The sequence below is a fragment of the Nomascus leucogenys genome, chromosome 9 (assembly GCF_006542625.1).
Source record: "Nomascus leucogenys isolate Asia chromosome 9, Asia_NLE_v1, whole genome shotgun sequence".
In the NCBI taxonomy this organism is placed as follows: domain Eukaryota; kingdom Metazoa; phylum Chordata; class Mammalia; order Primates; family Hylobatidae; genus Nomascus; species Nomascus leucogenys.
In genome coordinates, this window is record NC_044389.1 from 3041144 (window position 1) to 3068467 (window position 27324).

The 27324-nt window shown below is 39.2% G+C and overlaps 1 protein-coding gene across 4 annotated transcripts in view; it reads left to right on the top strand.

The window, feature by feature from the left end:
- The first annotated feature begins 2549 nt into the window (after positions 1-2549).
- CCDC169 (coiled-coil domain containing 169) overlaps positions 2550-27324 on the top strand; it is a 70587-nt gene continuing 45812 nt past the window's right edge. The window contains exons 1-4 of one of the 4 annotated variants that reach the window (XM_030818524.1): positions 2558-2729; positions 4484-4563; positions 16919-17029; positions 17112-17152. In XM_030818524.1, coding sequence (XP_030674384.1) covers positions 2647-2729; positions 4484-4563; positions 16919-17029; positions 17112-17152 — 315 coding nt within the window. In that variant the 5' untranslated portion in view covers positions 2558-2646. Of the gene's footprint in view, positions 2730-4483; positions 4564-16918; positions 17030-17111; positions 17153-27324 lie in introns of all 4 variants that reach the window. The other 3 variants (XM_030818525.1, XM_030818526.1, XM_030818527.1) reach the window with 3 other exon arrangements.

Consider the following 27324-nt stretch of genomic DNA (forward strand, 5'->3'; position numbering starts at 1 on the left):
CCCTAGCACCTGGATCCATTTAGATTAAGTAAATTTACTGAGGCTCCAGAGGAAGGTCTTCGGGACTCAAGACCTTAGTTGTAGATTTTAAGAAGTTAACCACATGTCTATAGATGAATGCGCACTTAGACATACAGTTTAGAAGATATTATAAGGTCTGGAAAACTGTAATTTTGAGTTGGTCTGGTGATAATTTCCAGGCCGCCTCCCTGTAACTGGTTCCAGAAATAAAAACTCTCTTCCTCCCCAGTTCATCTACATGTTGTTACTGGGTCACAAGAAATACCAGCCCAACCCTCAGTTTGGTCTGGGAACACCCTGCGCCGCTCTCCAATATCTGCCCTGCAAAGTCTAGCTGCCTTGTTCTCCCTAGACTCTTAGAGAAACTCCGTTTCCTCAACTTAGGGCAACCGCCAGCCTCTGCCTGTTTTCTCCGTTTCTGCTTTGTACCCTGGCAGGCCCAGGCCAATTTGGGAGCTTGCCTCATTTGTGTCTCATCTCTTGGTGATCATTGTCCCTTATTGCCTGATGTTCAATGCCTTGAAAACCATTGTTTCTTTTTTTGTTCCTCTTAGTTTTTTAGTTGTTTCAGGCAGGAGGGTAAATTCAGTTCCTTCATCTCTGCCAGAAACACAAATCTGTGGTTTCTGTAGTTGTTGACAAACCTGTTTTCTGCTTGCCTTTGCTCTTAATTTCCCACAGTGAGATCCTGCTAACAGATCTTTTTAAGAAATCCTTTTTAAGAAAGCTGGGTGCAGTGGCTCATGCCTGTAATCCCAGCACTTTGGGAGGCAGAGGTGGGTGGATCACAAGGTCAGGAGTTCAAGACCAGCATGAGCAATATGGTGAAAACCCGTTCTACTAAAAATACACAAAAAAATTTAGCTGGGCATGGTGGTGCATGCCTGTAGTCCCAGCTACTTTGGGAGGCTGAGGCAGGAGAATCGCTTTAACACAGGAGGCAGAGTTTGCAGTAAGCTGAGATTGTGCCACTGCACTCCAGCCTGGGAGACAGATGAGACTCCGTCTCAAAAAAGAAATCCTCTGTACATTTGGATTTGTCAACAGATAATCTAGTCCTTTTCACTTCATTCTATTCTGTTTACTTGGTTGTGAGTTGCCCTTTCAGACTTAACAGCTAGACAAAATTTTGATAAGCATACCTCCTATATGAGGGTAATTCACAGAAACAGAACCAATAGGGAGTGTGCGTATAAAAGATTTATTATAAGGAATTTGCCCATACAATTATGAAGGCTGAGAAGTCTCAGGGTCTGCAGTTGACAAGCTGGAGATGCAGGCAAACGTGTAGTCCCAGTCTGAGCCCAAGGCTGGAAAAGTGTTCCAGCTCAAGCTGTTTGGCTGTAGGAGCTCCCTCTTACTCCTGGGAGGTCAGCCTTTTTGTTCTATTCCGTCTTCAGTCGATTGGCTGAGGCCCACCCACACTGGGGAAGACAATGTACTATACTCAGTCTACCAGTTGAAATGTTAATCTCATCCAGAAACTCAGTTGGAAAACTATTTATGTATTCACAACACTTCTGACACCAAATTGTGTTTTCCACACCAATCAATTATCCCATTCTCACTAAAACCTTGGTCTCCACAACCCCTTTATTTTCTAAAGACAGTCCTAAGTCAGTAACTTTTCAACCAATTGCCAATCAGAAAATCTTTGAATCCAGCTGTGTCCTGGAAGCCACCCCCCCCCTCCCCCCCACCCCGTCCATCCCTTCCAATTGCCCTGCCTTTCCCGATGGAACCAGTGTATATCTTAACATGTATTTGATTGATGTCCCATGTCTCCCTAAAATGTATAGAACTAAGCTGTACCCTGACCACCTTGGGCACGTGTTCTCAGAATCTCCTGAGGGCTGTCACCAGCCATTGGTCACTCATTTGGCTCAGAATAAATCTCTTCAAATATTTTACAGAGTATGTCTCTTTTTGTCAAGGAAACACAGATGTATCAAGGGTAGGATGCAAACCTTGTGATTAAAAATATAATGAAATTTCAAGTTGCAGTAAACAGCTCTGAGGTATGTTCATGAACAGCACACAGATGCAAAACAATAATCTGGAGGGTTAGCAGTCTTCCCGAGTTCAGGAGGTACCTTTTTAAGACCAGTTCCTCCCGCTCCGACACTGCCAAATCAGCGACTCTGGTGCTTGTTCAACTGAAGCAAAGAAGGGCGCAGCTACTCTTGGATCCAGCATTTCCCTAACAGGGGCTAAGAGTGAAGCCGACTTTGCCGCCCGGGGCAATGTTTAGGAAAGCAACCAAAGCCAGCAGGAGGGAAGAAAAAGGAGAGGGATATTCTTGGCCCCCTGACACTCCGATGTGTAGCCGGAGCACGTCTAACCCCAGCGTCTTGAGCAAGGAGTGTCCCTCGAGCTGTTCTCCAGGGTCGCTCCACCGGACAGAGTAGGTTTCTTCTCCAGTCTCCCCGGCTGCCCTCGCCCCACCCCCTGCCGCCTGCGGGCATCGCTTTATGACGTCACCACGTGCCTCTGTGGGCAGGCGCGGGAGGTGCGACCGGGGGCGCGGTTGCGGTTCACCGCCTCGTGCTGTACTCGCTTCTGGGTGGCCCTTAATGTCTCTGAGGTGCTGAGGGGAAAGACGCGGGAGGTCTCTAGCCTGACACTATGGAGGAAGAGAGAAGCTACAACTTCGACGGTGTGAGCACCAACCGCCTGAAACAGCAGTTGCTGGAAGAAATCCGCAAGAAGTGAGTCGGGGGGCGGCGCGGTGTGGGGTCCCGTCCACGCCCCCCGAGCCTTCACCTGCGGAGTCTCAGGGCCGAAGCCGCTGAGGATGCTGTGAGACCGGCGCCATGATTAACCGCTGGGCACTTGGGTCTGGGTTCCAAAAGGGTTCCGTGCGAAAGATTCACGTGCCTCTTTGACTAAGCCTTTGGTATTTTAAGTAGGCAGCTTTCGGGGTAGGATGTGCTGCCCTTAAGGATCCAATCATATGGCGTGTATTTTGCCCATATACTGTAACGTCAAAAGTTGTGTTTGGTTTTGATGTCTCCATAAATCCAGGTTTTCTGCTTAAAATTCCAAAGATTTTATTTAGTTATACGGGTTTTTTTTTTCTTTCATCCCTTTAAGGGGAACTTCATAAAATGACATTTAGTAAAACTGTTACTCCTCCTTTATGTTTTTTAAAAAAAGTATTCGTACTTCGTGTTAAATTTTTGAAACATTTAAAGTATTTTTTGGACATACTCCCAACTCCATCCACAAGTCCCGTGAGAATTGGACTCTCCTTTGTGCCTAGATAGAGTTCTGGGTTTTCCTCTATTGTAGCTCCAGTCACAGTATTTTAATTGCCTATTTCTTGTTTTGCTACCAAGCTACACGCGTTCTGAGGACAGGTTCTGTGTATTCTGAGGAAGTGGAGAATAAGAGCAAGTACTTGAGGACAGTCCTGCATAAATGCAAACCCCATCTCTTGTCACTCAGTAATTATGCAATCTTAGACAAGTTAATTAACCTCTTTAATCCTCAGTTTTCTCAGCTCTAAGACTGGCATACAAATAGTCCATCTCATACCTCCTGCAGTTGTTCCCAGGTTGGAATGAAATGCACTATAAATAACTTAGCATTGGCTTGTAATACGCATCCAGTGGAACTTTGCTGCCGCTATTGCTACTTTTCTGTTCACTGTTCACTGAATTCTTCCGTATTTAATACAATGCCTTGAACATAATAGGCACTCAAAAATATTTATTGAATAAATGGCCCTGTCATAATGTTCTATTTACTGATGTTCTAAATAGCTAACCTTTTAAATTAGTGTTTGTTTTTTCTCTTTGTTTCAGTTTGTCAGCTGTTATGTATTGCCCTAGGTATGCCTTTCTGTAATAATGTGCAGTGCCTAATTTGCTTGGTTCTGAAAAACCAAATAACTAACTTCTTTAGGATGATATTTAAGTTAAAAATAAAGGATTTCCAAGGGCCAGGCGTGGTGGCTCACGCCTGTAATCCCAGCACTTTGGGAGGCCGAGGCTGGGCGGATCACAAGGTTAGGAGTTCGAGACCAGCCTAGCCAATATGGTGAAACCCCGTCTCTACTAAAAATACAAAAAAATTAGCAGGGCTTGGTGGCACACGCCTGTAATCCCAGCTACTCAGGAGGCTGAGGCAGGAGAATTGCTTGAACCCGGGAGGCAGAGGTTGCAGTGAGCCGAGATTGCACCACTGCACTCCAACCTGGGCGACAGAGCGAGATTCTGTCTCAAAAAAATAAATAAAAGATTTCCAATTGTTGCCTGGGGGTCTTTGAGCTTTAGTGCATATTTGAGTCCTAGAACTAATTGGAAGCCTTCCTTTGCCTGAGTCTTATTTGTTAACCAGTCCTTCAGTAAATGAAGTGTAATAGTAAATTGTTCCTGAAGTAGTAGTAGGTTACTATGTATTATTTTTCTTATGTTATTTTTAATTGAATTATAATCAACAAAAATATTTTAAATAACAGGGATGCAGTGCAACTCTCAATATTTGAACTAAGACACAAGATTATGGAACTGGAAGCCAAACTCAATACTGACAATGAAGGTATATAAGTAAATACTTATATTTGTGACTCCTGTATAATTATTGTTCATTTTACCAGGATATCTATGGTGCATTAAATTCCATATATTGAATAATAGTACCAACGTTTCAGTATTGCTTTTTGGCCACATTCATAGTAGTTTATAATAGAGGCTTTAAAACTGATACTTCAGAATATCAAACCTATTACTATTTAATTATTTTTCTACCTTTCACGTTCAAAATGTTCATTAATTAGCAAAACCTTTGTTACATGACATCAATATATTATTTCTTTATTAAATAAATACCACCAGTTTTCTATTCGCCTCAAGTTACACTCTTTATATCTTAACTTCTAGATTTGGGATATGTTTAAAATCCATATCTGGGTTTTAGCTATTGTTGTTGGAAGAATGTGTGTTTGGTGTGGAGGGTGTTGTGTACATACACACTCATATATCCTTAAAATTTGTAATGTTTGCAAGATATGACCCTGCCATATGTCAACACTTTAAATGGAAGACCTTTGTTTTCCCTGTTCTAAAGAGGTTCATTGACTATTGGGAGAAAGTATCAAACCACAATATGGATATGAGAAGTCGTATAAGTTCTACGTAAGGATAAATGAAAACTTAGGGAAGGGAAACCTAACAGAATTCAGGTGAGTTAATAAAGACAGGCTTTCCAGAACAGGCATTGCTTGAACTGAATGCTAAAGAACAGGAGGAGTTTATTAGGGTTATCAGGGTGGGTATTTATAAGGGAGGAGACCACCTCTCATATTGTCTTATGCCCAGTTTCTGCCTCCAAAGAAAGAAGAAATAAAAACTAAAAGGCAGAAATGAAATCCACAGGCAGACAGCCCAGCACCACACCCTGGGACTGGTAGTTAAAGATTGACCCCCGACCTAATCGGTTGTGTTATCTATAGATTACAGACATTGTATGGAAAAGCACTGTGAAAATCCCTGTCCTGTTCTGTTCCGCTCTAATTACCGGTGCATGCAGCCCCCAGTCACATACCCCCTGCTTGCTCAATCAGTCTCAACCCTCTCACACAGACCCCCTTAGAGTTCTAAGCCCTTAAGAGGGACAGGAATTGCTTACTTGGGGAGCTTGGTTTTTTGAGACGTGAGTCTTGCCGATGCTCCCGGCCGAAAAAGCCTTTCCTTCTTTAACGGTGTCTGAGGGGTTTTGTCTGCGGCTCGTCCTGCTACATTTATACTCTTCCTCAACTGGGGAGCCATGAACAAAAAGGATTAGTGGCCATATGGGAAATAAAATGCCACTTTCTGTAAGTACCCAATGCTTCGTTAAAGCTTGGTTGCAGAATACTACTTTGTCCCAAGGCTGACGTAGCTTCGTCTATCTCCATATCTATATCTTAGATGTCACTCAGTCTCTGGGGGCAGGCTCTAAGTGTACTTATCAAATAGCTGCGTTGGCAGGGTAGCTGGAACTTCCTCATGTACCCAGTTACAGGAAAAACAGAAGGCATGCTCACAGGTACACATGCAATAACTATGCCCACTAGTAAAATGTGGCTCAACAAGTTGTAGCAGTTCTCAAAAGAAGGAGCTAGTACGTGGGTATAAAGAGAAAACGTCAGAATGATAGGAGAGAAAGTTCTTTCCTTAGTGGGCCAAAAGTAAGGCCTAAGGTGAAGGGCAGAAACATTTACTCCTTTAAAGCCAGGGACTGTGTCAGGTGAGGTAGTTATTATTATCCCCATATATGGAAGAATGAAATTCAGGAATTTAAATAACTTATAAGGTAATATAGCCAGGGAGTGGCAGAGCCGTGACTTGATCCTAGATCATCTATTTACCATGCCTTCAGTAAATGATAATACAACTGCCATCTACCACATCACACTCAAAACACTTCTGCTTGTCTTTTGCTACATAGCAAATCACCCTATAATTTAGGAGCTTAAAACAACAAACTATCTCTTATAATTCTGTGGACTAACTGGGTTGGTTCACCTGGATGGTTCTTGATTGAGGTCTCTTGTTTTGTTGCAGTCAGGTATACTGAAGATTCAAGTGAGCTGGTCATTCCGTGATGACTCATTCACATGGCTAACATCTGACACTGGCTTTTGACTGGAAGCTCAGCTAGGGCTGCCTGTCAGAAATGCCTCTTGTACCTTTTTCTTCTCACAGCATGGTGGTTAGGTTCCAAGAGGATGTATCCCAAGAGCAAGCATTCCAAAAGACATAAGTAGAGACTGCCAGGCCAGTCAAGGGCTACTCCCAGAACTGGCACGGGGGTATATCCACTATATTCTGTTGGTCATAATAGTCACAGATTCAAGGGACTGGAGAGGTAGACTGCTTTTAAGGTCACATTACAGAGCAACACATGGGATGGGATATATTATTGGCAGTCATCTTTGGAAAATACAGTCTGCCATAGGACCATTAAACATAAAGCCATTTGGGGAATATACTAAGTAATTGACAAAAATGGAACATAGGTCATAATGAGAATTCGTTAGGAGATGAGATTAAAGTTTATGAAGGAGATAAATCAAGAAGATTGCATGATGCTAATGAATTTACATTTATCCTGAAGGCAGTGGGGCAATATTAATGGTGTTTTAAAGGGAATTTATTATTGGAAATATGTGCACATGCGACAAATAGGGGTACATTCACTGTTCAGATAATTTTTTCACCCTTTCTGCTTTCTTCTCAAACCTCTACCACCTCTCCACTCAATCACACTCTCAGGTAATGAGCTTACCCTCCTCTTTCAAAGAAAAAAGAGAAGCAATCAGAAGAGGACTTCTACATGTTTCTACCAACAGAGCTACCCATCTGCCTGCACCCTTGCACATCCTCTTCCCTCTTGTTTCTATGAATGATCTGTCCTTATTCTTGTCTCAGGTTATCTCCTCCCTTTGTGCAGTAGATCCTACCTACTCGCACCTACTCAAGGATATCACTCTAGTGATGGCCCTCTCTTCCCTACACTGTCTGTTTTCCCTGCTCTCCTGGATCATTCCCAACAGCAGACCAACATGCTGAATTTATTTTATCTAAACAACAAATGATAGGCTTATTTTGGCCCCACTTTTCCCCTTCAGCTAGCATCCCCCGTCCCTGCCCCATTTACAGCAAAAGACTTCAAAAGAGTAGTTTTTATTTTTACTCTGTCATCTGCTTATTGTTTGATCTTGCTTGTCACTGGATTAATTTTTAGGCAGGCGGTAAACACAGCCAACTCCAGAGAGCTTTATATTCTCAAAGTCACCTCTTGAAGCCTTTTAGGATTCATAGGAAACTATACGTAGAAAATTTGGTTTTATGTTTTAATTTGAATTTCACAACAAAGTTTAGTAATAAGAAAATGGTAAAGAAAATGTTCAGGTGACTTTTTTAAGCAAGAAGAATTATTATTTGTGTAGAGCTTTAAGTACGTTTTTTAAAAAAATTGAAACCTCACAACTACCCTTTGAAAATAATATCATTACCTCTGTTTTATAGATTGAAAAATGGAGGCCGGGTGTGGCACTTCACACCTGTAATCCCAGCACTTTGGGAGGCCACGGCAGGCAGGTCACCTGAGGTCAGGAGTTCGAGACCAGCCTGGCCAACATGGTGAAACGTGTCTGTACTAAAAATAACAAAAGAAAAATTAGCCAGGTGTGGTGGTGGGTGGCTGTAATCCCAGCTACTCTGGAGGCTGAGGCAGGAGAATCGATTGAACCGGGAGGTGGAGGTTGCAGTGAGCAAAGATTGCACCATTGCACTCCAGCCTGGATGATAAGAACGAGACTCCATCCAAAAAAAAAAAAATGAAGACTTATTGACAACACACAAGTTTACGTCTTCATCCTGGATTTCTCCTTTGAGTCTTTTATAAGCTGGTTTCTATGCCCAAATACCTTTGGCTAGTGGGTAATATATTAATAAATCCAATATATTTTTTTAAATCACCTCAGTAAATGCTAAAATTTTAAAAATAAAATTCCATTTGTTTTTCTTATTTCAAAACAAGGAAAAGAATACTTCTATTTATCTCAAACTAGCATAATACTTAACTATGAAATAGTAGAGAAATTTCCATTCTTGGGGGAAAAAATACCAAAGCTGCCTGCTGCCATTACTAAAATGCAATATAGTTTTGAAAGTTCTAATTAAGCAATAAAATATGAAATAGAAATGAGTTATAGCGATTAGAGAGGAAGTGATACAATTATAAAGATTAGTGTATTAATAAAGAATTAGAAAATGGTTGGATACAATAATGAAATAAATGTTTATTTAAAAAAAACAAATGCCAGCAATAACCAGTTAGAAAATAGGGTTTTTAAATGATCCCACCCACAATTCCAACCGAAATCATAAAAGATCTGACAATATTCCTGACAAGAAATATGAGGACCTATATGAAGAGATAACAGAAGACTATAACTATAAAGGAATAACTGTTGAGTCCAAATTCTTACCTGTTTAACATATGAGATTTCATACAGGAAACCCTAGAATAAAATGAATTTGAGAAAGCTTTGCAGCATTAACACGTTTGCTGAGCTTCTGAGAGACTTTGTTAGTAAGTGAAACATAACAGTGTGTGTCTTATTGCTACAAAGAGTCTGTCTTGTCATCTTATGTGATCTGTATTTTAATGTTAATGCTGGTCATTTGTGCCTAAACTCCAAAGTGGGGGAAGATATAGTGTGGCATGTCCAACCCTCCACTTCTCATAATGGCCTGAACTAGTTTTTCAGGTTTCTTTGGGATTCCGTTTGGCCAAGAGGTGGATACATTCAATCTGTTGGGGGGGTTTAGGATTTTTTTTTTTTTTTTTTTAGTTTATATTCCCCCTTTTTTGGTCAAGGTATGCAGAGGTAGTATCCATAGCTAAGCTTTTATTAACTTAAGTTCTGGGGTGGTGTGGCTACTTGCCCCTGGTCCATCATGCCTCTCAGTGGGACCCCTATTGCCAAGGAACTTAGAGTCAAAGACTTACATCCAATTAAACGTTTTAGGCCAGACGGGAGTGGAGGTGAGCAGGTATTCAGTAATCTTTAAAACCCCTTTTAGGCAACATAAGAGTCAAAAACCAAAAGTCAAAAAATAAGGTTATAAAGTTGAGTTATCTATAAATTCTCTGCATTGAGATACTGTAATCTTGACTTGTAGCAATTAGCTGTACAAAACACAAGCATATTGTTCAGCTGTTTAGGCATCTGTGTGTCTGTCCTTGATTTGGAGGGTCTTAATTAATTTTATCCCTCAAAATCTGGCCCTTACAATGACACACTTCTGCGATAGCCCCTGGGCCTGGAGGGATTGAATAGTTTCAAATTCTGGAGGTAAAAAAAAATGTAAAGTATTAGCCGTGTTTCAAACAAAAAGGTCATAAGCCCTGCCTAGTTCTGACAGTTACAGGAAAGGAAACTTATAGGTAGCTAAACATTTAAATTATTTAGTATCAATTTAGGCACTAAATTTAAACATTTAAATTATTTAGTATCAGTTTATTTAGGCACAGAATAAATTATATTATTTTAGATAGAGGCAAAATTATTAAGTGAATCTTAATTTTTTTGTGGTACAGGCGTGTCCCTGTGTCTCATGAAAGTAGTTTACTATGATTATCATCTTTGCCCAGATCTAAAAATGGGGCTTCGGTTAACTTAGATTTGCTGTCAGATACTGGCAGGAGTCACTGCCTTCTTTAGATGAGATATGTGTACCCAGGAGTCAAAGCCCTGTAACTTCATAGCACAAGGATTAGTTAGTAGCACCTGATAAGGACCTTTTTAAGGGGCTGGAGGTGGTGACACTGGAGTCCATGACTTGACTGGAAGCTGTAGAAAGATTCTATAACCTTGCAGTGATTAACTTTTATAGCTTTGATAAACACCAGTAATAAGCCAGAGACTTAATTTTGGTTTCAATTTTGAAGATGTTTCTCAAAAATGTTAAAGAGCTCAAAATATTTGATTAAAATAGATCCACAGGTCATTGTAAACCAATAGTTACTAATTTAACCAAAATGATCACTGAAAGACTTAAAGGAAATACAGAAGGTTACATGCATGTAACAACTTTCAGCCTTTTAGGTCTCAGTTTTTCTAAGCAGTTAAAAATCTAATAAAGACAACATATGAATTATTTTGATAAAAAGTAAAATGTTGTTTCTTACGCCGGTTACTAGAAAGGCAAAGAAAAACCTGCAGCATGACTACTTTTCCTTATAGGAAGCCTATTTAGACAACCTGGAAGTTAAACCTGATGAAAAATGTTCTTGAATTTAATCAGACACAGGAAGAATGTGTTCAGTGTTATGAGTATAGCAGAGGAATACATAGGTCTTAGTAACTGCATGAGAAGTTTCTTGATTACATTGAAAAATTTAAACCTATCAAGAAAGCCAAGAGTACGGAATCAAATTATACTAAAGGAAAATATTGCTTTTCTAGACCTTTAAGATAAAACATTTTAGCATTAGGCCACAAGAATGGAACCAGAGGAAAAAAGTTACAGAAGCTAATTTAAAAGCTGAAGGAGAGAGCTGTCATCTCAGACCCTCTCAGAGGGAGAAAAAGCTGAAAGCAGTGAGACAGCAAAAGTTGAACTTCTGAGATATGATTCTGAGAAGTTTTTAAAAGAAACAGTTTCTAAAATTTTAAAAATCTATTGTAATTTTATTAAGAGAAAAGTAATACCTTAAGAAAACCTTGTTTTAAGATAGGGTATCAATCTTAGAAAGACTATTAAAAATAATTCCCTTTTAATTATAGCCAACTTAATATATAAAATAGCTTTTGTAATTTTCCTTTTATGAACCTTATCATAACTTACATAGACCATTTATTACATGCTTGTACTTTCTGACTTGTCCTAAAATTTTCTGTTTTCTGAATAACTAGCCATTTTATTTTAGAGTAAGAATTTACTATATAAAATCTTTCTCATGTAAAATTGTTTGCTTGTTTTATAACTTTTTTATTATAAATACATTTTTGTATCCACAACTTTATTTATATCTCTCTCCCCTACTCACTGATTCTTTTTTACCTTCTTTTAGAAATAACTTTTAAATAACCCATCAATTACTTAAATTACTCTTTTTTAAAAAATGAGAACACAGCTTGCAGAATTATATATTAGAATTCTTAGTAACCTTAAATTTTAGTGTAAACTTAGGAAGCAAGAAATCCTGAACTGTTTATCAGATGTTAGCATTTTCTGGATGAAACCATTCTACAATTTTAGAAATATGTTTTCCCATATCATAATCTTTTCTTAATTGGAAATGTCCCAGAAATCAAATTATTATCTATTGGATTGGAGCATCTATTACTTAATTCAAAATAACTTTAAGATTTTAAATTACACAAAAAGTCCACTTACAAGCATTTATCTCATTTACATGTATTCACTTTTTCCATTTCTTAATAGTTTATCTAGGTTACTTCTGAAAACAGATATTACACAAAACTAATCATTATTTAAAGTTATTTCCAGGCAGGGCGCGGTGGCTCATGCCTGTAATCCCAGCACTTTGGGAGGCCGCGGTGGGCGGATCACGAGGTCAGAAGATCGAGACCATCCTGGTGGCTAACATGGTTAAACCCTGTCTCTACTAAAAAAAATACAGAAAAATTAGCCAGGCATGGTGGTGGGCGCCTGTAGTCCCAGCTACTCGGAGAGGCTGAGGCAGGAGAATGGTGTGAACCTGGGAGGCGGAGCTTGCAGTGAGCCGAGATTGCACCACTGCACTCCAGCCTGGGCTATGGAGCAAGACTCCATCTAAAAAAAAAAAAAAATTAAAAATAAATAATAAAATTATTTCCCTATTAACCTATTTTTTTTTTTTTTTTTTTTTTTTTTGAGATGGAGTCTCGCTCTGTCGCCCAGGCTGGAGTGCAGTGGCGCAATCTCGGCTCACTGCAAGCTCCGCCTCCCGGCTTCGTGCCATTCTCCTGCCTCAGCCTCTCCGAGTAGCTGGGACTACAGGCACCTGCCACCACGCCTGGCTAATTTTTTGTATTTTTTTAGTAGAGACGGGGTTTCACAGTGGTCTCGATCTCCTGACCTCGTGATCCGCCCGTCTCAGCCTCCCAAAGTGCTGGGATTACAAGCATGAGCCACCGCGCCCGGCCCCCTATTAACCATTTTTAAAAACTGAACACTAAATGGTGAGCACCTAATTAAGAACCTTAAAATTAAATGTATTTGCTGATGACTCTGAAGATTTAGCTGTTTCATTGAACTAACAAGTTAGTCTTATTTGTCAAAAAAAAAAAAAATACACAAAGATTATTCTGTTTTTGGTTGAGTTTAAAGTCTTAGAACCTTTATGTCAACCCTTGACACCTTTGTATACACACTGATACAAATATAAAACCACTTAGACAAAAATGTATGTGGACAATTCTGAAGACATTTCTAGTTTTATCAATAATTTTAAAACCAGTTTCATTTATGAAAAATTCACATGCACTTGAAAAGCATTTGGACTTAATTTTTGAGTACTCATTTACTTATAAGCCAGTTTGATAGCATGCTAGACACAACACAGAACATAATACATGAATATTACATAAATATATCTAAACATGTATACATACATGCACAAAGAAATAACCAATAGCTTTTACCTTGGAACTCCAGCCATGAGACAGCATTACAAACTCACAGACCTACAAAAGATAGCTGGCTTCAAGTTCTTTTTCTGACAAAATTGGTACCTGTTCATATGGCCAAACTTCATTTGCCCTAATAGGTAATCCAAGGAAATCTGTGAACCAAAATTTTGGGTAAAGGAGTCTCTACGGCAATTTTTTAAACCCCTTTTACCCTTGTTTTTTTTATTTTCAGTTTCAAACAACTTTCCAGTGTTTACATTCTAGTTAGATCATAAATGAGTCTTAGCACCAGCAGCTTAGTAACAGCAGATTTAAAGCAGGCAGAAAAGAGGGGAAGATAGCTTTAGAAGACTCTACTTAACTCTATAGCTTCAGGTTATTGAGTTCTGAATTTTTCTGGCTGTAATTTGCCCGTCAGTTTAAAATGTACACAAAAATGCATCATATGTAATCAGCTGGAGTCCCAAAAAGGATGACAATTCAGGGGCCAGGATGTTGAAAATTGTTTTTCCTCTTCAGTACTGGTTTCCTGGTTTGAACAGGAAAAGAGAAAAAGAAAGGAGTGGAGAGGAGAAAGGAGGTCAAGTTTTATGGGCAGGAAGAGGAAAGAGAAAAGAAGGAAGGGAAGTTTATGAGCCTTCCAGCCACTGCACAGCACCCCTACCTCTCTTGTTTATCTCCTCTTAGGGAGAGCCTCAGCACCCTAGACCTGAAGGGTGTGGGATGAATCCCTCCCATTTCCTCAAGTCACCAGTCAAGGTAAACTGTTTCCAGCCAGAGGGAGCTAAGGGTGGTTTTGGCTGAGAAGAGTAGGGCTGTAGATGGCTTCTGAGATAATCAGGATGATGAAGTTGGAAAAAAGGGGAAAGAGAGAGAGAGAGAGAGAAAGAGATCAGGGTGCACAAAGATCTCACATACCGACAAACAGGTGGTGTGCCTCCAAACAAATCCCTGGTTAAGGGGCTGTGTAGACTCCCAAATCCCTCATTTCAGTTTCAAATGGCTCCCCCAGGCAACTGAGTCAGAACTGAGCAAAGGCCCAAGGGTGCAGCAAATACAAACAAAACCAATGCATAAAACGCTCATATAGTGTCACTGGCAGCGAAGTCTAAATAAAGCAGAGCCCCAGCGACACCCCAAAAGAGGTAGAGGGTGGTTGGGTACAGATTAGTACTCTGACTAATGCACCTAATTCCAAAGTTTGTCAACTTCTCCAGAGGTCACTTCTTTGCACCAGTGAAGCATTGAAGGTAGCAGACATCATAGCAGGAAGAAAAGAGAGGATCCCTAAGACAAAAGATTCTTGGCAGCTGCTGAGAAATTCCCTAATATCCTAGCCGGGGTCAGCTAGCCATCAGCAACTAGTATTCACAGGTTGCCCTATGCCCCATCTGATAGAAACTAGACTGGCAGGCTCAGGCCCTGGAGCATACAGCACTCACCATATGGGACACTAAAATTGTAACCAGCAATTGTAAGTGCTGATTGCATAGTTCAATTAACAAGAGCGAGGTCTGATAGAGAGAAAGTGACTTCATTGACCAAAACTAATAATGGACAAGTGGCCAGATGCCCATCCAAAATAACCATGTCCAATTTCTAGGGAAAAGGCAGGGGGCTTATAAAGGGAAACTTAATATGGGAGGCATGCAGGAGTTGTGCTGGTTACAAGGTCTGTGTGTCTTGTTTTGGTGTCTATCTTGGGTCTTTTGTGTTGTCCCATGTTGATGCTGGGGTTAATAAAGTCACTTTCTGCCAGACCTTGCTCTTATTAATTGGACTCTGTAAGTGGCGAGTAGCTGGGTTCCATTTGGTTATGATTGTATACTAATAGGTCTATCTATCTGTCTATCTATCTATCTATCTATCTTCTTTTAGTTTTTTTTTTTTGAGAAAAATTTTTATTTTTTTGAGATGCAGACTCACTATGTCACCCAGATTAGAGTGCAGTGGTGTGATCTCAGCTCACTGCAACCGCCATCTCCTGGGTTCAAGCAATTCTCCTGCCTCAGCCTCCTGAGTAGCTGGGATTATGGGCACCTGCCACCATGCCCGGCTAATTTTTGGATCTTTAGTAGAGACGGGGTTTCACCACATTGGCCAGGCTAGTCTTGAACTCCTGACCTCAAGTGATCCGCCAGCCTCAGCCTCCCAAAATGGTGGGATTACAGGTGTGAGCCACCGTGCCTGGCTGGCTTGTCTATATTTGATAATCTAAATTTGATGATTGACTTAAAAGTCAATAATATTTTAAAATAAAATGGTGTCAAAATTTATAAACTGTACTCAGATGTGCCAAAAATAAATTGCATTTTTAATTTTTTGGTAACCTTTCTCATCTTGCTCTGAAGCATCCGTTACCATGGTAGGAAAGGGGATACCATGACAAAGGGAGACTTTAGGTAGCAAGTTATAAAGATGATTCCATACAGTTGAGCTCTACTGTATCTTTTGGGTAAATGTTTAGTCTTTTCAGGGCTTCTCCTTTCTTCTTGTTCCTTTCCAAAGCTTTTGGGTTAATGACTTTCAGTTTCAGTATGGGAGGGTGTTCCAGCCCCTTTGGTAGACCGCATTTGCATAGAGATGAGGGTGTAAGGGAGACCTGTGTCAGGGGTGAGGAGGTTGGTAGTGGTATGTGCCAATACTCTTTCTCCTGAACTCTTCCACCAACTGTTACGTAGCAGTAGTTATTTCAGACATGTGAATATCATTTAAAGTTGAAAAAGAAGCCATCTTTTGGCCCTCTACAAAGCCTGACTTTAAAGACTCGAAAAAGTTAGCTTTGGGCTTTGAATCTGAACAAAGACCTTTTAATTTTAGGCTGTATTCTTCTTTTTCCCCAGACATAAGAAAAGTGCTTTGACTTTAATAACTAAAGGGGTTTAGTGAAAGAAAACTGCTTAAGGTTAAGAGAAAATGCCTGAGAAGATAACTAAATGTACATTGTTCCTTCAGCTTAGCAGTTAAGAGGATATGATTTCAAAGGCAGATAAAACTGTATTAAAAACCCGGTTCCCTTATTTATTAGCTCTGTCATCTTAAGAATGTTATTTGACATTGACATCTTTGAGCCTTGGTTTCCTCATCTTTGTAAAATAGGTAACTACATTTCTAAAATGAGGATTAAATTAGTTAATGTATGTAAAGCATTGTGTGCTTTACACACAGCAGACACATAAGTGATAGTTATTAAGCAGACTTCAGAATTGCTTTCAAAGGAAAAAAATGAACATGACATTGGATAGGTTAGTAATGTTTAGGATATTTTATATACATATAAACATATATAAAATATATAAATATATAAATATATATTTCAAGTTTCCTTGGAACTTGAAATATTCATATATATTTATGGATAGATATATGAAATATCATATATGAAATATATGAATATTATATATGTGGGTATTTCAAGTTCCAAGGAAAGAAACATGTCCTGATATTCCCTCTAATTGAATTCATTGTAAGGATGCACAAGAAGTAAAAGAAAAAAGGGGGTGGGAAGTAGGGAAGAAGAGGAATTGCAGTAGTTGTGATAAGGTTTGGCTGTGTGGTAGCCTGAGTGTGGGTCTAATTCTTGCAATCTGGAAAATCTTACTAACAGAAATACAGACTTAATAATTATTTCCTTCTAGTTGATCTGTATTGCCAATGAAGTCAAATATAGTAATAGAGTAAGATCAAGCTCATCATGTTATTTTAATGAATAAATGAGAGGTGGTGGGGTGATCTTGATTGTTTCCCCCTGTTTTTACTCAGGTAATGAATGGAAAACCCGTTATGAGACACAACTTGAATTAAATGATCAACTAGAAAAGCAAATTGTTTATCTCAAGGAGAAGATGGAAAAAATCCGTGGAAACTCTTCAGGTACAAAACCAATCATATGTACGTTTTATAATTTGAGTTAAGACTGATAAAACATTAAGTGCTCATATTTGATTTATTGTAGATAGACTATCTTCTATTCGTGTCTATGAACAAATGCCAGTGGTGAGTAGAAATGTGATTAAACACAAAAAATAATTGAAGGAAATTATGTCTATTTTTTCCAGACATATTTCAAACAGAAATTTGAAGACTAGGGCAAGGTCCAAATAAACTATTTTGTTCAAGGGACCTGTTTGAAGTAACTACAAATAATTTTTGAGTAGCTATAGGTGGAGCACTAAGTTGCCGGCTATATTCACAGGTGTCCTGAAGAGCAGAGCATGTATGGATATTGCTTTTTGAATCACTGCCAACCTTCAGAGAAAGATATAGACAAATACTGTGTTTTTGCTAATAATGAATTGAGGAGAAATAAGTCTTTTTGCACACTTGTTATTTTCAACCCAGACATGCCTTTATTTCCATATCTTGGAAAGTCAGGAATTTTTCTTTTTTAATTCAAAAAATTGTGTTTTCCCATGTGCTGTCATAGAGTTATATCGCCCTCTTGTGGCATTTAGAAATAGTTGCTAAGGCTATGTTAAGCTTAGTGCCTTTTCTTAATTGCAGGTAGAATTTTATTACTACCTACTGGATATAAAATATTCTATCTACCGGCTTCTTGATAACTGAGGCTCAGTCCTAGCTCAAGAGAGTGGATATCACCACTCTTGTGGAGAGTAGCAACAAGTGCTGGTATGACTTGGTAAAATACCTTAGGGCATATCTAAGGAGCATTTAATTGGTTTTCTAACTACTACCTGAGACTCTGGAACATATTCATGTTGGAGAAAATACATTTATTTCTTCAAACTGCAGATTTGCTTATGAGTAGCAAAAGGATGGGCACTCGTTGTTGACTAGTTTATGTGTAATATTTTATATGTTATTTGACAAAAATATATAAAATGTTTTCTTTAAACTAGATCATTAAAGTGGACTTCATTTTAATATAATTTTATCTCTCTTTTATTGTGGTAAATATACATAATGTAAAATTTACCATTCAGCATTTTTTTGTTTTTTTGAGGGAGGGTCTCACTCTGTCACCCAGGCTGGAGTGTAGTGGTTCAATCTTGGCTCACCACAGCCTTTGCCTGCTGAGCTCAAGCAATCCTCTCACCTCAGCCTCCTGAATAGCTAGGACTACAGGCTCATGCCACCATGCCTGGCTAATTATTGTATTTTTAGTAGAGACGAGGTTTCACCATGTGTCCCAGGCTGGTCTCGAACTGCTGAGCTCAAGCAATCCACTTGCCTCGCCTCCCAAAGTGCTGGGATGACAAGTGTGAGTCACCACACCCCACCTGTTTCAGCCATTTTGAAATGTAAAGTTCGGTATGATTTTAATATTTTAGAAAAAATTATTCACATAAGTGAGAGTGAAGCTTTAGTCTTTGTTCTGATATTAGGTTGGTGCCTCCAACTTTTTTTTTTTCTTGAGGTTCACTTTTCTCCTCTGAAGGTAAGATAGATTATATTATCTTCTAAGTGTCTTTCAGTGGGGTAATTTATTAAAATTTTATTTTAGCATGATGTATCAGTTAAGGGTTGCATCTGGCAGAATGTAAGAGAAAGGTTTAAACAAGTAAAGTTTTTTTTCTCTTTTCTTTTTTTTCCTCACGTGACAGAAAGTATGAGGTTTGCAGTCCAGGGGTGGTGCAGTGGCTCTAGGATTAGCAAACTTTTCTGTAGATGGATAAATAGTAAATATTTTCACCATTGCAGCTGTATGATCTCTGATCTTTGTTGTAGCTGTTCAACCCTGCTGCTGTAGTATAAAGGGAGCCATAGACAATACCTAATTGGTGGGCTGTATTCTAAAAAATCTTGGTTTACAAAAACAGGCAGAAGCTGAATTTGATCTTTAGGCTATAGTTTGCCAGCCCCTGCTTTAAGGCAGTGATCCATAAACTTTGGTAGGTTATGGAATCACCTAGGGCACTTCATAAAAATACAAAGGCCAAGTCCTATCCTTCAACCCACTTGCCACCTCTATATTTTTATTAACTCTTCAGGTAATTCTAATAAAAAAGTTTGAGAACCACTGCTTCAAGTATACATGTTCTTAGAAGTGGAATTTTAAAATCATAAGATAGGTAGATTTTCAAATTATTATAAAGTATTTCTGGGTCAGTCTGTCTAAAGACACCCCAGCTCTACAGTTAGTTCAATATGTCTGGAATAAATAAGAGGGATGATGAGCGATGAAGCTGGAAATAATATGCAGGGGCTAAATAATAAAGGGTTTGGTATTCATGTTAGGGAGTGTGAATTTTTTTATATATGATAAGAAGCTATTGAAATATTTTATATAGAGATTGAAAGATCCTCCCACCCCCACCCCAACCACCATGAAGAAGGATTCCTCAGGGTGGGTTAGAAGTGAATCAGAGAAACCAGTTAGGATGCTTTTGTCGTAGTCTAGGTAAGGGAAGGTGGGTTTTTTTTGCTTGGGCAGTATTATATGGGGATGGAGCAGAGGAGACAGATTAAAGATCTATTTAGGAATGAGGATTTCATGAATACTTAGATATTGGGTGAGACTGCAAGAGAATTTAATGACAATTGAGAGTTTTGGCTTGAATAACTTCATGGATTACAATGAACAGGATAATAGACATTGAAACTAGTTAGGATGTTATGAAATGGTAAGTTTAGTTTTGTTTGTGTATATTACACAGGTGATAGTGGTTTGGAAGCAACTGAAAATAGTTTTGGATTATGGAAAGTTGCTTCTCTGAAAATAGAGATCACCAAGTCATAAGTGTCACATGGAGTCATGAAACTACAAGGGATTGCTCGGGAAAAATATGCAGTCTGAAAAATAGGAATTGAGGTTGAAACCCTGGGGAATGCTGACATTTGAAGTGTTAGGAGGCAATTTAGGGAATATTATTGAGAAGGAAAAATATTGAGAAAGGATGAGGGGGACAACTGGAAGAATGGTATCACAGAAGTTAAGAAGGGGAAGGCTTTATGAATGTTCAGCAAAAGAATGTTCTAGAAACTTCTGCTGTAGGAGAGGATAAAACACATTGTCCAGAGTTCAGGCAAATTATTCAAAAGCAAAGAAAGAAGTGCCAATTACAGGCTAGGATGTTAGGAGAAAATGTGATGTGGTGTGTAGTGGAAGAGTGGGGGTGAGAAAGTGTACTGAGTATAACCTATTTTCCCTAGAAACGTAGGTTTTGGAATCAGACCATCATGGCTCAAATTCAGACTATGGGACACTGAGGAAGTTACTTCATCTCTCTGAGGCTTAATTTCCTCATCTGTAAAATTGAGTTAATTAAACTCTCATGCAGGGTTACTGTGAAGATTGTTAGAGATAGATAAAACAAATAGCATAGTGCCTGACATAGTAAGCTCTGTGTTAGTTCCTGTTCTATTTTCCCTTGATAAAGGAAAAGTACTGTTTTATTAAAACAAGTCTGTTTTGAAATTAACCCCAATCAACTTGGAAGGGATAAGCATAAGGCCCAAAGATGTGCAATCTGTTTTCACTTATTAAGCTGTGCTGTTATGTAAGTTGTGAATCTTCTGAATCTTTTGGTACCTTCTCAAAACTATAATAGAATTCATTAGATATTTAACACCTTTTTTTTTTTTTTTTTTGAGTCGGAGTCTTGCTCTGTTGCCCAGGCTGGAGTGCAATGGCACGATCTCGGGTCACTGCAACCTCTGCCTCCTGGGTTCAAGTGATTCTCCTGCCTCAGCCTCCTGAGTAGCTGGGATTACAGGTGCCTGCCACCACGCCCAGCCAATTTTTGTATTTTTAGTAGAGATGGGGTTTTGCCATGTTGGCCAGGCTAAACTCCTGACCTCAGGTGATCTGCCTGCCTCAGCTTCCCATTACAGGTGTGAGCCACCTCACCCGGCTGATATTTAACCCTCTTAACAAAAAGTGCAGAACCTTTACTTCCCTTGAGCTAGTTGGGTGTACATTTTCTAGTCTCTAACATGTGCATTCACCAAAAAGGGACTTAGTGCCTACCTGAAATTCCTTCCAAGAATTTCCAAGTATGTTCAGCAAAGACCTGTAGCCATAGTAATATATATAAAAGGTATATTCTTCTTTAATTTTAATGTTTAAGTTCTGGGGTACATGTGCAGGATGTGCAGATTTGTTACATAGGTAAACGTGTGCCATGGTGGTTTGCTGCACCTATCAACCCATCACCTAGGTATTAAGTCCAGCATGCATTAGCTATTTTTCCTAATGCTCTCCACTCCCCCCACCATACCCCCTGACAGGCCCCAGTGTGTGTTGTTCCCCTCTCTGTGTCCATGTGTTCTCAATGTTCAGGCCCCACATATAAGTGAGAACATGGGGTGTTTGGTTTTCTGTTCCTGCATTAATTTACTGACGGAAATGGCTTTCAGCTCCATCCATGTCCCTGCAAAGGATATGATCTCTTTCCTTTTTGTGGCTGCATATTATTCCATGGTGTATATGTACCACATTTTCTTTGTCCAATCTATCATTGATGGGCATTTGGGTTGATTCCATGTCTTTGCTATTGTGAATAGTGCTGCTTAATGTATATAAAAGTATATATTAATAATGTATATAAAAGTATACGTTCCGAGGATTTCCTCAGAAATTTGGTAGGTCTAGAGTAAGGCCTGGACATTTGTATTTTTTTGGCAGACATCACAATAGGCTCTATTACAGAGCACAACTTGAGATCAACAGATATAGGGGATCTATATCCCTCAGAGAAAGATGTGCAATACAGCCTTGCTTGTGGTAAGTTACTGTAATGGCTCTTATCAACAAGCCCCACCATATCCCTGCAGTCAATTGTATTGCAAAGTGGACGTCCTATTCCTTGACTCATTCAGAGTCATAAAAGTGATGACCCCTATCTTTCTCTTCTCTAGTTTTCCTATCAATACCCTCCCCCTTGTCCTCCACTACACCCAGGCAGCTTGGATCCTTCAGGGAAATCTCTCACCAGTGCATATGCTTTGTCAGTCAGATGGATCCTGTTCCTAAAGCTAACAAGACTAGCTGGTGGTGGAAAGAATGGGGGAGAAGGTGTAGAAACAGAGAAACATTATTTAGGAAAATACTTAATCTCATCTCAAACATTCTCTGGAAGACTCTTGATCAATTTATAGAAAACCAATTCACAGGAAGCCAATTTGCCGAAATCCAAATCCTTGAATATGTTCTAATGAATATGATTTTATTTAGTAACATTTTAAGAAATGTTTGCTGAAAACCCAAAACTTACAGAAATCGTTTAGCATTTAGTATTATTATTGAAAATATTCTTAGAAAAAGAGTATATTTCAGGTTATAAGTTCACAAATATGAATGATTTTCTTTAAAGTGAATTTTTAGTAAGTTTGGAATCGTAGGTAGATTGGTCTCCCTGCAAATTAATCCTTTGATGAATTGGCTTTTTGAAATATTAATCTTTGGCTGTTTGTCTATATTCCCTTCTGACATATGTTTCAGCTTGCCATAGGACAAACAGGAGAAGAACATATTACAAAAGCAAGAGAAGCCTGAAGAAAGAGATGGTTTTAAGTCATAGTTCTTTTAAACCATCGGGCCATTGTTTTTATCACACACCTGGCTTTTCAGAGAAGCAAGACTCTCCCCTCTATTATTCTCTGTTGTGGTCCATGTCATGTCCCACTCTCTGACTTCCAGTCTTATTACTCATTGACCTACTTATCTTTTCTTCATCCTGATGCCCCACATCATTTTCCTGACTGTGATACTAATTTCTTTATCATGATTCAGATTCTTCTTTTAGCTGTGCTGCCTGATGGACATACAGCCCTATTTGGGTCTTCCTGGGACCCATTACCTCACTGTACACCCAATTAGTCATGCTCCCACTGGGCTCACTCTGGTAGTTTATGCCTTTTGAAAATTCTTAGAAATGTTGTTTTTAATGCCTGATAAGCAGTCATTAAAATGAGTGATCCTAGAGCACTACTGACACGTGTAAGTATATATTTTTAAAGTAGCGAGGTTATTAAAATGCTATAATCTCTGAGACTGCCTCCTGAGGTGTTCTGTGAACAGCCCTCACTGGGTTTGTGTTCTCTCCAAGGTCAGAATGGTCAATTGATAGGTACACAGATTCAAATCACAGAGAGAAAAGTTCGTTTGAACAGATTTTATATGCAAAGCTAGTAACAGTGCTGTCCACAAGGGGGCATTTGGTATTTCAGTATGTAGAAGGCTGTGTTCTTTCATTGTTGCCGTTGCTTGTATTGAAAAGTACTATATACGTAGGAGCTGTGCTTAACTACATTGTATTCTCCTGTTTTTTCTTTTGTAAGCGTTCAGTAGAGTGATTTTTTTTTTACTTTTGTTTTTTTGTGTTTGTTAGCAATTATTGGTTTAAAAAATAATATGCAGGCCGGGCGCGGTGGCTCACGCCTGTAATCCCAGCACTTAGGGAGGCCGAGGCGGGTGGATCACGAGGTCAGGAGATCGAGACCATCCTGGCTGACACGGTGAAACCCCGTCTCTACTAAAAATACAAAAAATTAGCCGGGCGTGATGGCGGGCGCCTGTAGTCCCAGCTGGTCGGGAGGCTGAGGCAGGAGAATGGCGTGAACCCCGGGGGGCGGAGCCTGCAGTGAGCAGAGATCGCCCCACTGCACTCCAGCCTGGGCGACAGGGAGACTCCGTCTCAAAAAAAAAAAAGAAAGAAAAATATGCAGCTAATGGAATTTTCTTTCTGCTTTGGATAGAGGTGAGGGACTTTTTTAAAAACCTAAGTATATTTTATTTCAGGTGTGTAAACTGTCTTGAAATTTCTTATTCTTACCCTGTTGTTTCAATCTACTCTTGGAAAATGACCTTTAAAAAGCAAATTAAAACAAGATCGTAGGTGAAATATGTTATTGCTTGGAATGCTAAGAAGTTATTAGTGTCAGAAACAAAACAAAACAGCTCTTTTATGATAATAGAGAATTAGCTTTATGTATGTGATTTTCGTTTGTGTTAATATCTAGTAGAATTTTCAGTTTAACTGTGGCGTTGCTTTGTCTTTCCAGGCTGCAGTTTTCTAGTATATTACCATTGATTTATATAATCAGATAAAAGCAGCTCCTTGGGAAGATCAAGAACATTAAGTTATGAGTAGTCCAGTGAATTGGAAGTGATGGAATGAGAGTCTGTTCTTCTGTTTTAAAGATATCTAGTTCATTTTGGAGTCAGTAAAATAAGAGGGAAGCTTAAAGTTATTGTAGTACAATTTTATACTTTTCAGGGATCTCTGGTATGTATATTTATAAATGGATAATTACAAATATCTTCTTGTTAATGGTCCAGGTTACTTCATGATTGCTGTAGTTTTTGCAAAATCTGTAATGTGTTTTTGTCGTCTCCCCAGGATAATTTATTTTTATGGTGGCCTTATTCCCATGAGATTGCCACAATGAAACATCCTAACTTCCTGAGTTATAGTATAATTTCAAAGCATAGTATGTCTAAAACGCAACTCATAGGAAGCAGGTACAGAGGAGAGTGAAGTGGGTTATTCTGGGAATTCTGGGCCACACCAGCTGTAACTGTGTGAGGGGGCAATGCTGAGGCTAACTGCAGAAGAGAAAATACTTTGTGTCTCTCTGTTGAGCCTGGAGAGAATGAACACGCACAGAGCTGGGAGACAAAGTCATGTGTTAAAGGCTGGAAGAAGAAACCAAGGTGTTAAAGCTTAAAGATAATAGTGAAGAAAGAACGAAGGACAAGGCACGAAGACCACAACTGCTATGAAGCTGCTTAATACATTTTCCACATGGTGCCTATAAAGCTTTATAAATTAGTACATTACAAAAAAAATTTTAAATAAAAACATTGATGGAATTTCTAACTCAAATACCAGGGTGGGTTGTTAACAATCTCAAATATGATCTGTTTTAGAATTGACAGTTTTTGAGTATAAAATTATTATTTTTAAATCTAGTAGAATAGTAGAAATATTATTGAAGCAATAGTATTATTGTGCTTTAAAAAATGCAAATGCACATAATTAGAATGTTCCCCATTTTAGTCAAAACATTTTTTGCTTGTGAAACTAGTAAGTAAGGCAGTATGTGTGTGGGGCCTCCGGAAATTTTTTTTATGACTATTACATCATTTGGTGTGTTCACTCTTACATGCTCCTGTCTCACAAACCCATATTCTTCCCGTGTATAAAATTCCTAAAGTACTCCCACCTGACAAAATCCAATAACAAATGTAAAATTGGAAAATTGTGGGTATAATTGGTGTAAGTAAAATCATAATTTTTATTTTGGTAAAGTTGAGTTTGAATTGTGAAGAAAATGTTAAGAATAGGCACCCAGGGGCCTACTTTTATATTTGGATATGATATTTATTAGACAAGGCATAATAGCTGATCATTGAAATTAATGGATAAGAAGAAATCTCAGCAGGTGAGTGATTTAAACATTTTGGAAGGCTCATAGCTGGAAGAATACAAATTGACTTGATAGAAGTTGAGGAAGCAACAACAGAGTGCCTGCAGAGAAGAATATCGGTGAAAATAATGCATTCACTCTTCTGACCTGCTTAGTGCTTTAGAACTTGGCAGGTATGGAAGAAGGTGGGGGTGAGAAAGGAGCTGAAAATGGGAGACAGTTGAAGATGAACACATGGAACAGTTGGTCACTGGGACCCCTCTGCCATCCCATGCAGCTGGGATACTCTCCTTCAGTTAGGAGTCTATTTTCCGGAGAAATTAAACTGCAATAGCTCTTGTACTTTGGAGTTTCAGACAGAGAAGTGTGAGTGAGATAGAGGTCTAAGAATGATGGGATCAAATGAAAATATGCAGTTTGAATAATGGAACTCTCAGCTCTCTTCTCTTGCCCTACTCCATAAACCAGCAGCTAGGATTAAACCTTATGCGGTAGGCGATTGGAGGATTCTTCAGCAAAAAACCTGAAATGCCCTTTAGAAAAGTTAGTGTGTTGATTGGGAAGAAATAGGAAGAAAAAATGAGAGAAAAATAATTTTTAAAAAATAGAAGGCCAGGCGCAGTGGCTCACGCTTGTAATCTCAGCACTTTGGGAGGCCGAGGCAGGTGGATCACAAGGTCAGGAGATCGAGACCATCCTGGCTAACACGGTGAGACCCCGTCTCTACTAAAAATACAAAAAATTAGCCAGGCATGGTGGCGGACACCTGTAGTCCCAGCTACTTGGGAGGCTGAGGCAGGAGAATGGCGTGAACCTGGGAGGTGGAGCTTGCAGTGAGCCAAGATTGCGCCACTGCACTCTAGCCTGGGCGACAGAGCGAGACTCCATCTCAAAAAAAAAAAAAAAAATAATAGAAAAGTTAGTGTGGTGACCCAACAATGAACCTCACAGACTTCCCAGGACAGGAAGGTTAATTGAGGACCCTAGGTGCTGGGCTTCAAAAAATTTTTACATGTGTTACTACTTTTGGATCAGGTTTATACTTCCTAAGGGCTGTTCTCTGCCTATGATTAAGTGCAGTGGAGCTACTAAAGCAGACCCATTCCTGCAAAACATGGGACTCCATTGTTAGCTGACTTCGACTTAAAGTTCCCTGATGTCTTTTTTCAAAAAATTTTTATTTCAATACATTTTGGGGTACAGATGGTTTTTTTTTTTGTCACATGGATGAATTATACAGTGGTGAATTCTCAGATTTTAGTGCACCCATCACCTGAGTAGTGTACATTGTCCCTAATGTGTAGTTTTATTTTTTTTGGTTTTTTTTTTTTGGTGACAGAGTCTCACTCTGTCACCCAGGCGGGAGTGCAGTGGTGCAATCTCGGCTCACTGCAACCTCTGCCTCCTGAGTTCAGGCGATTCTTCTGCCCCAGCCTCCTGAGTAGCTGGGATTACAGGTGTGCACCACCACTCCAGGCTAATTTTTTTGTATTTTTAGTAGAGATGGGGTTTCACCATATTGGTCAGGTTGATCTTGAACTCCTGACCTCGTGATCCGCCCGCCTTGGCCTCCCAAAGTGCTGGAATTACAGGTGTGAGCCACCACGCCCGGCCACTAATGTGTAGTTTTTTTATCCCTTCCTTCCCTCCCAGCCACCCCCTTCTGGGTCTCTAAAGTTCATTATATCACTCTGTATGCTTCTGCATACTCACAGTAAAGCTCCCACTTGTAAGTCAGAACATACAGTGTTTGGTTTTCTACTCCTGTGTTACTTCACTTAGAATATTACCCTTTTATTCCATCCAAGTTACTGCAAAAGACATTATTTCATTCC